The sequence below is a fragment of the Lepidochelys kempii genome, chromosome 1 (assembly GCF_965140265.1).
Source record: "Lepidochelys kempii isolate rLepKem1 chromosome 1, rLepKem1.hap2, whole genome shotgun sequence".
Lineage (NCBI taxonomy): Eukaryota > Metazoa > Chordata > Testudines > Cheloniidae > Lepidochelys > Lepidochelys kempii.
Window position 1 is genome coordinate 216,393,355 of NC_133256.1, and position 14,290 is coordinate 216,407,644.

The 14,290-nt window shown below is 45.4% G+C and overlaps 1 protein-coding gene across 3 annotated transcripts in view; it reads right to left on the reverse strand.

The window, feature by feature from the left end:
• RIMKLB (ribosomal modification protein rimK like family member B) overlaps positions 1 to 9,907 on the reverse strand; it is a 66,455-nt gene extending 56,548 nt beyond the window's left edge. The window contains exons 1-4 of one of the 3 annotated variants that reach the window (XM_073313651.1): positions 9,767 to 9,907; positions 9,005 to 9,127; positions 7,543 to 8,060; positions 938 to 1,160 (exon numbers count right to left, since the gene is read on the reverse strand). In XM_073313651.1, coding sequence (XP_073169752.1) covers positions 938 to 1,112 — 175 coding nt within the window. In that variant the 5' untranslated portion in view covers positions 1,113 to 1,160; positions 7,543 to 8,060; positions 9,005 to 9,127; positions 9,767 to 9,907. Of the gene's footprint in view, positions 1 to 937; positions 1,161 to 7,542; positions 8,061 to 8,786; positions 8,920 to 9,004; positions 9,745 to 9,766 lie in introns of those variants that run through there. The other 2 variants (XM_073313642.1, XM_073313661.1) reach the window with 2 other exon arrangements.
• Positions 9,908 to 14,290: the final 4,383 nt, after the last annotated feature.

Genomic DNA, 14,290 nt, shown 5'->3' on the forward strand with positions numbered 1-14,290 from the left:
CCTAACATCTTGTTTTCCTTTTGATCACTATTGAAGAGATATTCACTGATTGTTCACAGAACCACCAAGCACCTTTTCCCAAACCATTACAGATAATTCAGAACCCACTAAGGTGTAGTAGTAGTTCAAATTATTTTGATGTGCAGTACTTCACATTTGTCAACACTGAATTTCATTTTGTTTTTGTTTTTTTAAGTCCTGTCTTCAGTCTTGACTAACCTAAATAACTGTGCATTGTTGAAATTTTACTTCCTGACCGCTCACTTCTTCTTCCAGATACCTTTTCATTTTGGTGTTTACACTCATCATATTTGAAGAGGACATAACTCAGTCATCTTTTAACTAAGCTACAGATATTCAACTATTTTAATCGCAATATTAATCAATCCTTCCAACCCCATGACCACTCATATTACTCTTCTCTGAAATTTCCTTTCAGTTTGTTTGCTTGCTTGACTATCTGGGCTGAGTTCAGAACCCAACCTGCAGAGAGATATTGATGGGTTACCCTCACAGCTTCCCCTAAACATAAGTAATCAACTTACAAATGCACACAAAATTAAATGAAGTCAATTCTCTTTAACTCAGCAATCCTGGAGGTAGTTAACCTTGTATTAATTCACTATTGTCTGTTGGAGAGAACCCCCTCATACAGTAAGGCTGGGTTGCCAAAACACGACCTCGTGGCTCTAAAACAGACTTGCTCCCCTCATTCTGCAGAGGGAGAACATAGCTTATCCAACTGCAAGCCAACAATTTCTATTTGATGATCAAGTACACAAGAGCAATGCATTTATATGAAATATTAATTTAGATTAGGTGTACTGATCCTGGCATATGTGCACTTCATTGTCACGAAGTTTAGCCACCCCTGTATTACAAACTCCTTGTCAGATCCCCTCCCCAGCCCACACTCCAACCTTCACTTCATCCTCACCCAGGTTTCCATGCTCAATGGTCAGTACCACTTCATCCATCACCAAGGCCCGAAAGTCTAGTTCCTCTTCACAGCACTTGGCCTTGAGCGCCCTCAGGATCTCCTGTTGAGGGTAGTCTTCCCTGATACGACGATCTGTTAAGAACCACAGCCTGGGAGCAACTGAGCTGCACATCTTGTTTTACTAGTCTTGCAACCTCCGGGATCTCCTTTTAATGGAACTCTAAGTAAGGGAGAAGATAAGAAATCAGACTACAAAGGTTTCTGTCCACATGCTTCCCACCATCCCTCAGACCTCTTCCCTGTACACACAGCTCTGTCCTTGGTTTAGAGGGGAGAAAAAAAATGTATCTATATAGCATTTCCTATCCGAGGATCTCAAGGAAGCAATCAATGTCTTATAAATATTCATTAAGCTTCACATTTCCCTTATGCGGATATTCAGTATTATCCCAATTTATTGATGGAAAAACTGAAGCATACAGAGATGCAGTAACGTGCCTAAGACAATACACTGAGCCTATGGCAGAACCAGGACTCAGGTCTGAGTCCCAGTTCTGTTCCTTAGTCACAAGGCCATCCTTCCTCACACACAGAAAATATCAGTGGATTCCAACACACTCCCACAAGTGCTGCAAAGTACTGAATTGGAACACTGTTGGTAGAGATGATCCCACCAGGTGACCAGTGAGCCCATATGGATTTGCATTGTTGTTGCTCCCCATACTTTGGCTATATAGAAGACATCAGTCTCTAGTGACGTTTTACCATCTGCTAACATCATTAAAAACCGTAAAGCAATCAAGGCAGACTGATATGCAGACTGAAAAATCCACTCCATTGGTGTGTAAGAAACCTTCCTTGATGAATTTGAGGAAGCATGAGGTAAGCAAAAGAATTCAAGAAAACTTAAGACTTTCATTTGTTTAAATATGAAATTTCCTGTTCTGCTGGTTGCGAACAAAAGGAAAAGAAAAGAAAACTCTTCTGAATACGACCTGAAACAGGTACTATCTACTGAAGGACTTGCCTATGCTGAGATTTTCCCTGGAAACAGCCATCAGTGGCCAGTAACTGGTAGACACTCAAAGTATAGACAGGCAAAGCTGCTACTCAAGGCTTTCCCAAGCAGCAGCAGGATGAAATTAAAACTGGCCATTTTCACCTGCTATTTGGAACCCAGTGGACAGCAAGGAAACTGTCAAGAACCATATCAACATCACAATACTGTTATTGCTTTGGAAACCTAGGAGCAGCAGAAGGGCCAAGGACCAGAGCTCTTCATGCAGGAGGAAGGACAAAACCAACTGCTGGGGGACGGCAAGTAAGGAAGCAGACCTGCCCCCTGTGGCAGACAAGAAGGTCTTGCAGAAGAAGTGTGAGAGGGAGCATCTTCTCCTTCCAGCTGTGAAAAGGTGTGTGGAGTGGAGAGGGCAGGATTCAAGTTTTATACCCCCAGTAGACAGAAGTTACAATACAAAAGTCCCAAAGCAGTGTCCACAGCACCCCAGTCACAATAATTTCTCCTTCCAAGCACCAAAAGGTGGCAGGGGAAGTCTGGGCTTCTGCCTGGGCCTCACTGGCTGACAATTCCCCAGCCCTGCCCTACTTAATCTTTCATATTAGCCTCTGGGAAGTAGGTTAAAGTTTCCTTCTATGGCTAGCAGGTTACTGAAGCTCTGCTGGCAACATACTTAAATAAGCACTGGAAGAGGATATATAGTTCAGAAACAGCAGAACATAAGAACAAAGGAAAAGCCAAGTTCAGGAGGTTTCTAGTCAATTTATCCTCCTTTCTACTCCCTACAAACATCTTACTATCAATAGACAGAAACAGACCACTTACTGTCTCTCCCCTGAAAAGCATGCTATGCCCATTAGAAAGGCAGACCCACCTCATTTTAAATCCAGCCATAGAGCATTAAGTGTGTAAAGAAAACAGACAGATGTTTTGATTTTTAAGACCACGTCAATCAGAAGCCATTACAGATCTGCAGCATGTGTTTCAAGGGACTTGTCTACACAGGGAAGTTAGTGCACACTAAGCTAGGGTGTGAATTTAAAGTGCACTTGTTACTCCCACACTAATTCCTGGTGTAGATACACTTACTGCACATTAACAGTGCTCTCAGGCAATTTAGCTTAGTACACTTCCAAGGTGCATTAAGCTAACATGCACAAAGGCACTCCGTGCAGTGAGAGTGTCCGTGTAGTAAGTTAGTACAGAGTATCTAACATGCACCAGCTACTTCACTCTTTTTCCCTACATAAACAAGCCCTAGGTCTCATTCTCTGGCCCCAATATCAAAACCAGTGTCAAGTACTCTCACCTGTACTTGTTTTCTACTCCTCCTTACCACTAATGTGCCCCTCAGTTCTTCTGCCAAGAGGAATCTCTTCCCTGCACTTCCCCTTTCTCAAATCTCTTCTTCCCAACATAACACCCCTTCCATCCTTGAAAGCTGCACTCAGCCATCTCCTTCCTGAATATTTCAGCCAGAAAGCAATTCGCCAGCGGAGATAGGAAAAAAAAACAAAAAAACTTACAAATCCTAGCTCCCAGTCCTCTGCTCTGCTAGCCCTATACCACACGATCACCACCTCTTTCACATCCTAAGTAGGCCATGCTGAGGTGTAAAGACATCTTATCCCCATTACTTTAGTATTTCTGATCAAAGTCTGGACAATTCAGCTTCAAGCTCTCATTAGAACTCTTCAGTCAGTCAAAATTACTTATTAGGGACACACTGAAAATATTACAATTTGTTTTGGTAACGCCAGCATCTCAAGGGTCCTGCCCACATTCTCAAGAATATTCTGAGGAAAATGTGCCTCTCAGAGCTTGTCTACACTTAAAAGGCTGCAGCATCTCCGATGCAGCTGTGCTGCACCAATGCAGCTTCACTGCTTTAGTGATTCAGTGAAGAAGCTACCTACACCCATGGGAAGGCTTCTCCCATCAGTGTAGGAAATCCACCTCACAGAGAGGCAGCAACTATGTTGAGGGGAGAAGCCTTCTCATCAATATAGCATTGTCCACACCAGGAACTAGGTCACTATAACTGCATATAACTGAAAAGTCCACTCCTCTGAGGAATGCAATAAGACTGACATAAGTTACTAGTGTAGACCAAGCCTCAGACAGCTGCACGCAGCATCAGCTTTTAAGTATGATATGCTTTCAAGAACACCTCCCCGGAAACTAACCCCACCCACCTGGATCTAACAAACACACAGCCTGAGACAATGCTGGGTGTGTGTTAAACATTTTCCGCAGTGTCTATGGGAGTACCAAATCCAAAATATGCATGCGTGAGGGAGAAGGAAAAACAGGAAATATTTAAGTACCTTCAGAGATTAGAAGTGGCTGAAAAGCCTTTGCACTGAAAGCCACAATGGCCAAACTGGGAACAATCTCTCAGCAGGTGCTCAACCCACTTACCTGATCAAAAGTGACAACAAAAAACCCATCAAGGACAACAGCTAACTGAATGTCAGTTAGACTATCCCTGCAATCACAGATTGCATCTGCTTCAGAGATTAAATCAGTCACAAAACCTCCACTGATTTGATTATGGATGGAATCAAAGTGCTATCTCAACTTTTAGCTCTAATACTGCTGATGCTAGGTTTCACTCTAGCATCTCCACACCAGCTCCTTTTCCCTTCGTTTGCAGTCTTCCTCAGGGTACATCTCTACATGGGAATAAAAGACCTGAGGCTATGTCGCAGGCGTTTAATTGCTGTGTAAACATACCCTGGTTGTCATCTTGTTCCCTGCAACAGTCTAGTGGAACACACCTACACTGCCTCAAATCATATAAGGTTTTATTCACTAAGCATGAAGGGAGATCAGACTGGCTGTCTTTAGAGTCCTAGAAACCAGAAGTCCTCTGTTTACACTCAGAACTGGTACAGCAAAAGCTTCCTATCCCCACCAACACACCCTTGCCCTGCACATAAGGAACTACTTCCAGGAGCGAGAGGGGAGTTCAATCTCCATGGACCACTCATTGTTGGTCTCCAGACTAGTGACAGCCAACAAAAGGGACAATTGTGGTATTGTATTTTTTGTTTTTGATGTGAAGAGTTTTCCTTTAGAAGATGAGAATCCAACAATTCATTTTATATTGTGCAAACTGAATAACTGTCAAGATAGTAACTCCTTTAGGTACTACTGACAAACGGCTGAATTAGAATCAATCATCTAGTGTAGAAGTAAAATTGTTCCATAGCCCTTTTCCTCAAAGTGCCACAGTTACAAGAGCTGCTGCATTTAAAAAACAAAAAACACAAAAAAAAACCACACACACAAACAATTTCTTCTCTGCAGGAATGCTGAATGAAATTCCAGATGTTTCACAACATTAGGACTCCATGTAATTTAGCCTCAATTGTCTGGCTTGTGATCTGTGGTTGTGGTAGAGTCCTACTGTCTACAGAATGCTCTGGGGCACAAGATATCGGAGAAGATCTCTCACATTAACTCGTTTCTAGTCTTTGGATTAGATCCTGGTCTCAGTTACATCACAATGTATCCAAAGCAATTCCAGAGATAATAACTGGGGAGCAGAATAATAGATCTCCAGGTCTGTTTGATCCCTGCCAGCTCAGATTTGAGGGCTATCATGGTAATCAATAACGGAGGAAAAAATTTGATCATCCCAAGGAGGAGGTGGTGATCAGGAAAAAAAATCCCCACCCACCACCCTTTACTATGTACAGCATTGCATGCTGTTGTTTATGATTTGTAACAAAAGCACCTATGCTCTCTTTGGCACGTTATTGGGAGAGGAAGGGTATTTTACTTTCCACAAAATCATCATGAATTAGCTGATACTGGACTACACTTTAAACAGAACAAGTGCCTCTTTCACGATAGCAATTTCTGCAACCCTATTTTGGAGGCCACACCTTAAGACAGCGGGATCAATAGCTACAAGACTAGCAAAGGACCTTTGAGAGATTGTCATAAATAGAGGTAAGGAAGATGGCTAGCCCATGGTTCATCAGAATTATTATTGCAATGTCACAGATGAGATGGATGGTATTTTGCTAACTGTCCCACCCTATCATACATTGCTAGGAAAGACTCTGGCTGAATTTCACAGTTATTGTGCAAGGGGAGCGAAGTCGTAATTGACCACATTATGGAACCAGAACTGCTCTTTATGTCATGCTGAAAGAAGAACACTATCAAAAACAATTTAAATTGAAGTACAAAACTTAGCTAATTCTACCTTCTGTGCACAGTTACCAAGGCAATCAGCACCTAAGAAAAAACTTACAAATAGTTATGCATCAAGACTTTCCAATAGGAAAGATATTCACAGATAAGGACTTATTAAAAAGAAAGCTTTTGACCATTTATTATATTACTTTAAAATAAAAAACAAAACAAATGCTACCCTCTCTCTTGTCACTACAGCTAAACAGGGATGCCCAGGGACAACCACAAGTAGTAGGGTCCCTTTATTACAGAAATAAGAATTAGTTGCAGTTTTTATAAGATCGTGTACAAACATGACTGCTTCAAGGGCTACAAAAGGACCCTAGGCTACAAAAAGACTACAAAAACAATGGAATCAGAAGAAAAAAGAAGAAAAGAAAAGAAAAGAAAAGAAAAGAAAAGAAAAGAAAAGAAAAGAAAAGAAAAGAAAAGAAAAGAAAAGAAAAGAAAAGAAAAGAAAAGAACGAACAGGCCATGGTATCCTGAATAGTAGCAGTGCAATCTGTCCATCACTCCTGCATGTCATCTACCTTCCCCGTATATACATTATACAATTTAAAATCACTGCAGGCAGGTGAATCCAAAGCACACCTCTTTGAAAGCATATGCACTGTACTCACACATCCCTCCTCCTCACCCCCCTTGGATTTTTGTAGAGATCACTGCAGTCAATGGAGGAAGGAATATATTAAGCATACTGATAAACAGACTGCAGAAGGGCACAAAATAAAATCATCTTCCTTCTTCACCCCCCTCCCCCAATTCCTTCCCAGTATGCCCTCTCCTGCAGATAGGCAAATACTCAACTGGATCCTCTGACTGAATCCCATACTACTTTTATCTGTTCAATCTCTTCCCTTCAACTGAGTAATCTTAGATACCAGCAGCCCTTCTCCACAATCGCCCTCAAGACACACACATCCCCGCCCCCTTTCTTTCCTCATCTCTCCAGGCTTGTAAGTAGATGATAACATTCTTCACCCATACACCCCAGTTTCTGATGGCCAATGAGGAATCTATTCCCTTGCCTCCCTGCCTTACAAAGCTGATATTGGTCAACATTAACGCCCCCCACCACTTGACCTGTAAACATCTCCTTTCTCTCATAGCTGTCGCAGCTATTGCACTCCTCTTTAGTATGCGCATAATGTATAAATTCCCCATTGCTTTTTGAGACCAGCATGCCTCTGTCCTTACCACCACCACCACCCTGCAGAGTGGGTGTGTGATATAAACCCCCCTTTCCCGATCCATGTACATAGCCACTTCTCTCAGATCCCTTCCCCCACCCTGCTCTCAATCTCTGTGCATGCCTCTCTTGTAGCAGTGGGGGAGGGGAAAAAAGCATTGAATGAATGAATGTGGTATGACTTACCAGAGGTTTGGTGAGTAGGGGGTAGGAGATGAAGGGTTGTCAAAGATGGGTGCTTCTTTCGGTGCCCCCAATAACTGGTACTTCAGTCCTGGCTCTCTCAGTGAGGTGAAGGCTTGCTGGTACCTTTCTTTCCTTGGTGCCCCCTGAGAAGAGGGTGCTAATGAAGTCCTCTCAGGGCCTCTCTGATCTGCACTCCAGGGGAGGGAGCAGTGTCCTGCTGGAGCCCCCAAAGCCAGGAAAGGAGCGATGAGGATTATGTTCTCCTGGTACTACAATGGGTGATGCCTGGCTTGTGCCCCCAGGGACCAAGGTATGTTGGGGAAGGGGTGGGGGATATTAAAAGTGATTCCCAGCTCCTCCCCCCCTCGGGGGAGAGGAGGGTGGGGAAGAGAAGTGAAGATATTGATGTAGAGCTGTGGCAGCCTGCGCAAAAAAATAGATTCAATCCAATAAGCCCCTCGCGTCTCTGCTTCCTCAGAACTGAACCCCTAACTGTCTGAGTCTGGAATCACCAACACCTATGGAAAGAAAGACATATTAGACATAAAAAACCCAACCTACTAAACAGGAAATGAGATTGCAACCTGGAGAAAAGAGAATGAGAGACGCAAGACACTAAGAAAAAGCTGAGCAAAAATCAGACCGATATAATTTTGGGGGGAATGACTTTAAGTAAAACAAAATAATTTACATAAATATATGAAATTAGAAGTCTTAAAAGGAAACAAATGAGGTTCCACTTGGGCAATTGTGTGTTTAATGCAGATAAATCTATCTATCTTAATACAGGCAGAAAATTCTATGCTTTAAAAGAATAAAATTTTATTCTACACACTTTAAATATCACATTTTGAACCCAATCAAGACAAAAATTAGATTAACAGAACCATGTTTAAGGTCAGAAGCATACTCATGTGAATGAAATCACAACCTCCTAAAGCCCAGTGGTTTCTAAACAGAAGCAAATAACCAAAAGATAAAATTAATTTCTAAAAAGCGTTTGCTTATATGACGCAATACATTTAATTATTATAAAATTAAATACTTGTACAGCCTGTTCATCGTCCTTGGCACTATATATCGTAAGTGCCTGATCCTAGAAGTTAACGCTACACAATTATCCTTTTAAAAATCAAAAAGGCAACAAGAGAAAAAGAAACCCAGTTAAAAGGGTTTTGTTAGAAGTATGTGATTCAATGCAAACATATTAAAAGCATACAAAAAACACCCCCATATTTGCATACCTTTATGTACAAAAAGGTTTTAATATCTGTTTACACGTTGATGCATGTGAATATACACAGACGCCTGCAAGCACGAGTGCGTAAATGCAGATATTAAAGCACACAAATAAATACCACACAGATACAGAATTATCACAGCGGATATGAGTCTGAGGTGGAGGACACAGCACGATTTCAAATTCAAGCCAGAAGAAACGTGGTTTTTTAAAGACACAAACCTGGCCGCTGCTTCTGTCCTCCCGGGCAGGATTGTGTGTGATGGTTGGAAAGTTGGGGATGGAGAATTTAAAATTCTCCCCTTCTCCGCCAGGGACAGTGTAAAATACACATATGGGACCCAACTAAACCAGTGGAAACCAGGGGGGAAATGGAGAGAAAAGAGGGATAATCCCGAGAAAACCGGCCACTAATTAACCCACCCACCGAGAAAGAGGCTCCCGGCCATGCCCCCAGCAATAGCTATCCACAGCAGCCCTCCCTCCCCCCAAATTATTCATGCTACTTAGGGCAGCTAATCAACCCGCCCAAACGTCCCCCATCTGGTCCGCAGTTGAGGTCCCCGCCACACACGCCCCTGGCCTTCACACCCGCTACAACCAGGCTGGAAAGAACAACCGCCCCCCGAGGTCCCCAGCGGCCCAGCCCGCCCTCCAGGCTGGGGGCGCGGCGCGGCGCGGCGACCGGGCTGCTGGAAGGGGCCCCGTGGAGACTCGCCCCCTCCCCCCAGAGCAGGAGTCGCTCGGCGACGCTGGGTGAGGGGGTGACGGTCGCCCCTTCCCTCGGCCCCCTCCGCTCTCTCCCGCCCCCTCTGACGGGGAGCGGCGGCAGCCCGGACTCGGCTGTTCCCTGCTGCGCCCTCCTCCCCCCGCTGCTCCTGCTGCGGATGCTCCACTCGCAGAGCCGCCGCCGCCTCCTGCGCTGGCTGGGGCCCGACTGAGCCGGCCCAGCGGGAGCGCGCGAGGCCGCGAACGCTAACATACGAGAGGGGTGGCCGCTGGGCGAGCACGCGCACTGGGCAGAATCCCCCCTCGGCGCCGCAGCGGCTCGCGGCTGCCTCAGGTTGCGCGAGAGGCGCCGAGGCATCCGCCCCCGTCCTGCAGCCCGCGCTGCCTCCAGCAGCCCACGCGCCACAGCGCGCCGGGGCAACAGAGCCCGGGGCGGGAATAACCGTCACTCTGTGCAGTGCCCACTCCGGCCCCGCCCCTCTCACCAGCCTCCAACCCAGAGGTAGCCCCAGGTTATTCCTGGTCACCCCGCTTGCCTGTCACAGGCCTGTTCTGAGTGTGAGGCCCCAGGCTAAGTGCGTGTGACATGCCACCCTGCACGCCCTGCGCATGTGGGACACGCCTGACCCAACTCAGCCAAGCCACGTGTGACCCTCTTGCCCCCCCGTGACACACCCATCCCACTGCCCTGTTGGGCACTCCCAGCCCACCACCCTGCATGGCCAACACAAGTGTGAGACACCCATCCTGCTGCCCTGACGTATGACACACCCAGTCACCTCTACCCGTACCTGAGCGACACACCCACTACGCCTGCCATCACCTACCCACCATGTTTCACACAGACTGACATGAGCGTGACACACAGACACCACCCCATTTCACCCATGTGCCTGACACAGTAATACTGTTGGCAATAAATGGTTCTTCTGACACACCCAATACAGTAGCCAGCCCCTTGCCCACCAACATGTGTGACACACCTCTCATGCTTCCCCTCATACCCACACTTGTGATACACCTAATTGTCTACCCTCTATGCACTACACGTACTACACACCTAACATACTGACTGTCCTGACCCATATCCCCAAACGTCAACACACTAGACATCCTTTGCCATCACATGACACACCTAACGCATCATCTGTTGTCCCCATGCACTCCCACTCGCACCAACCTATACTCCCAACATGCTGTCCCAGGCCCATCCATACAAATGTAACATTCCTCCCTCATACCTTTTATCCCATGTGTGATGCATCCAATACACCAATGCTGCCCTTCATTCCCTCACATGCGTGACATGCCCAAAACATTAGCTGTCCTATGCTCCCCCACATCTGAAACATCCAATACACTGCACAGCATCACAATGAGTATATGATACACTTAACTGGCCACTCGTGTCTAACATCTAACACACTATCAAAACCGTGACACACACACCCATCCTGCGACCCCACATTCCCACAGAGATAAGATTCCTACCAATCTACCTCTGGACACCCTTACATGTGACACATCCAGATGGCTGACCTTCATCACCACACATCTGATATGCCCAACTTACCACCCTTTGCTCTGTCATGTGTGACATTCCCAACCCACCAGCCTGCATGTGTAATACTCTCAACCTGTGCCTTCTGAGGTATGCCCAATCACTGCCTGACTCCACCAAAGATGTGACACACATAACTTGCCATCTCTAGCATTCACAAATGTGACATACCTATCTCAATGCCTTGTCCCCAATGTGTGATACACCCAAACAGCCACACTGCCATGCATGTAACACGTCCATCCTGCTTCTCTCCACCTCCCAAGCATGTGATAGACCCATCTCAACCAAGTGCCCTGCTCTTCCACCTGAATGACTGATGCTGTCTATGTCCCCATGGATGAAAAACCCATTCCAACTACCATCAGCATACATGACACACCCAGAGCCATTCCAGCTGTGAATCCTGCAGCCGCAGGGATCGCCTGGATACGGGTGTGTCATGCATATTCCATACAAAAGACTCCATGTACTCTGTGGCATGATGGGCCCATTTTCTGCAGCATCAACCCCCAAATTATCTGGCAGAAACCCCAAAACTCTACTGCAATGCAAATTTATTTTACTACCATGTAATACTCTTTATTCCTAGCCCCTCTCCTTCTACCCTGCCTCCCCCAGCCAGATGTATGGCTCACAGTTAAAAATACTCACTGATGTAAACATTGTTGATTATTTTCAACAGTGACTTTTTTGAAGATGTTTGTTTGCTGGGCTCTCCAAAGCAACCTGGCTCCACTCCCCAGGCCTCAGTTCCCAGGCTGTTGTCCAAGCAGTCTGGCTCAGAACCTCCTTCCAAATGTGCGCCATAGAAGAGGGGAGCTCAGTTGACTTCAGTGGCCTATGTCCTTAATTGCCTAGGCCTCATCTGAAGCACTGTTCTCCAGACAGCCCAGGTTGGCTGCCTACCCTTCCAGTTTCCCTATTCCATGGCTGCAAATTGGATGCCAGTTCTGTCTCCATGGCATCCTGCTGCCTTGCTCCATTTAGCAGTACAGGAAAGATGTACTATATAATCCATTTAATTCACTGCTGTGGGGAAAGCTGAAGAGCAAGAGAAAGCTGCAGGCAAGTCCCAGCAGGGTAGGGACACAAACAACAACAAAACCAAAAATGCTGGGCACCTGGCTGCAACAAAATGGCAAATTATGCGACAAAATTGCTGAATTCTGTAGCATCTTGGGAAAACAGAGTTAATGATTGCACTGACTTACTGTTCAAAGCATGCAAGAATGCCCCAGATGTCACCCCAGCACTTTTTTGGGGAGCTGGAATAGCATTCATGCTTCTGATAAATTTTAAGTGAACTAATGATTATTGGTTATTTATTTCCCTCTGTATTTTGCAGTATGGGTGGCCAGCACCTTTGTAGTGAAATTTTGCTATCCGGCACTTCTCTTTTTAGGAATTGAACTCTGCACTGAGTTCACATGTCTCAGAGCTATCATTTCAGGCTGTCTGCAGTTTAAGGGCGTGTCAACACAGGGAAAAATAATTATAGCACTCTAGTTATACTGGTTATAGAGTAGAACCTCAGAGTTACAAACACATCACGAATGGAGGTTGTTTGTAACTCTGAAATGTTCGTAACTCTGAACAAAACATTATGGCTGTTCTTTCAAAAGTTTACAGCTGAAAATTGACTTAATACAACTTTGAAACTTTACTATGTACAAGAAAAATGCTGCTTTTAACTATCGTAATTTAAATGAAACAAGCACAGAAACAGTTTCCTTACCTTGTTAAATCTTTATTTTAAACTCTCCCTTCATTTTTTTAATAGTTTACGTTTAACATAGTACTGTACTGTATTTCCTTTTTTTTTTTTTTTTTGGTCTCTGCTGCTCTCTGATTGTGTACTTCTGGTTCCAAATGAGGTGTGTGGTTGACTGGTCAGTTTGTAACTCTGGTGTTTGTATCTCTGAAGTTCTACTGTATTGGCAGTAGTATAAATTATACTGGTAAATTTCTCCATATAGACAAGCCCTAAAGCAGGCGTCACTACATCCGTTCATGCTTGGTTCACATTTTTGAAGTTGTCTTTGCAATCCTAATGACTAAAACCATATTTGTTTTGAAATAAAAGCTGAGCTACTGGAGCAAAATTTTGTGGCAAGGGATGAATTCCACAGTGGGGAAATCATGGAATAAGTGGAATTTTGTCCGTATGTATGAAAATTTGCTTATGAGGAGTATGAAAAGGAGGAAGGAGCTCTGACTATTGGAAAGAATCTCAGTATGGTGAACACAAAGCTGCTGAGCTCCCTCTCAAGCCTGCTGGGATCTCTCAGCCTGGTCCTCTGACCTCAGGTGAGAGCCCAGGTCTGGGAGTTACTGCTGGACATCACCCACAAGCTGTGTTCTGATACTGAACTTGTGCCCATCCTTCCACCTACCTGCCTGTCTCTCTGGAATGGAAGATGTAGCCTTAAGATGGAGGTCCTTATTACCTGTTGTTTGGCTGCTGGACTTGAGGTACATTGAACTCTATCACACACATTCCTTGACTGCTGGACCGACAACCTTGTTCTGATGCTGGGCTGGGCTGAGGTAGCCTGTCCTCAGGAGAGTGTTTCACTATCTGGGAGTTAAGCCCTTGTCTGTAGACAGTCGAAGGGTCTTTCTGCTGTTTGTCGGGATGGTAGGCCAGAGGCTCCTGTCTGTCAATCTTGTTCCCTGGCACATGGCTAGGGCCCTATCAAATTCATGGCCATGAAAAACGTGTCACGGACTGTGAAATCTGTATTTTGTGTGCTTTTACCCTATACTATATAGATTTCATGGGGGAGACCAGTTTTCTCAAATTGGGAGTCCTGACCCAAAAGGGAGTTGCGGGGGTTCGTACTATCACCATCCTTATTTCTGCATTGCCTTCAGAGCTGGGCGGCCAGAGAGCAGCGGCTGTTGGCTAGGTACCCCGCTCTGAAGGCAGCACCCTGCCAACAGCAGCACAGAAGTAAGGGTGGCAATACCATACCATGTCACCCTTACTTCTGCACTGCTGCCTTCAGAGCTGGGCGGCCGGAGAGTGGTGGCTGCTGACTGAGGGCCCAGCTCTGCAGGCAGCAGCGCAGAAGTAAGGGTGGCAAAACCACCCCATGACATCCTCTCTGTGCTGCTGCTGGCTGTGGCTCTACCTTCAGCGCTGGGCTCCCAGCCAGAAGCCACTACTGTCTAGCTGCCCAGCTCTGAAGGCCGCAGCGCCGCCAGCAGCAGTG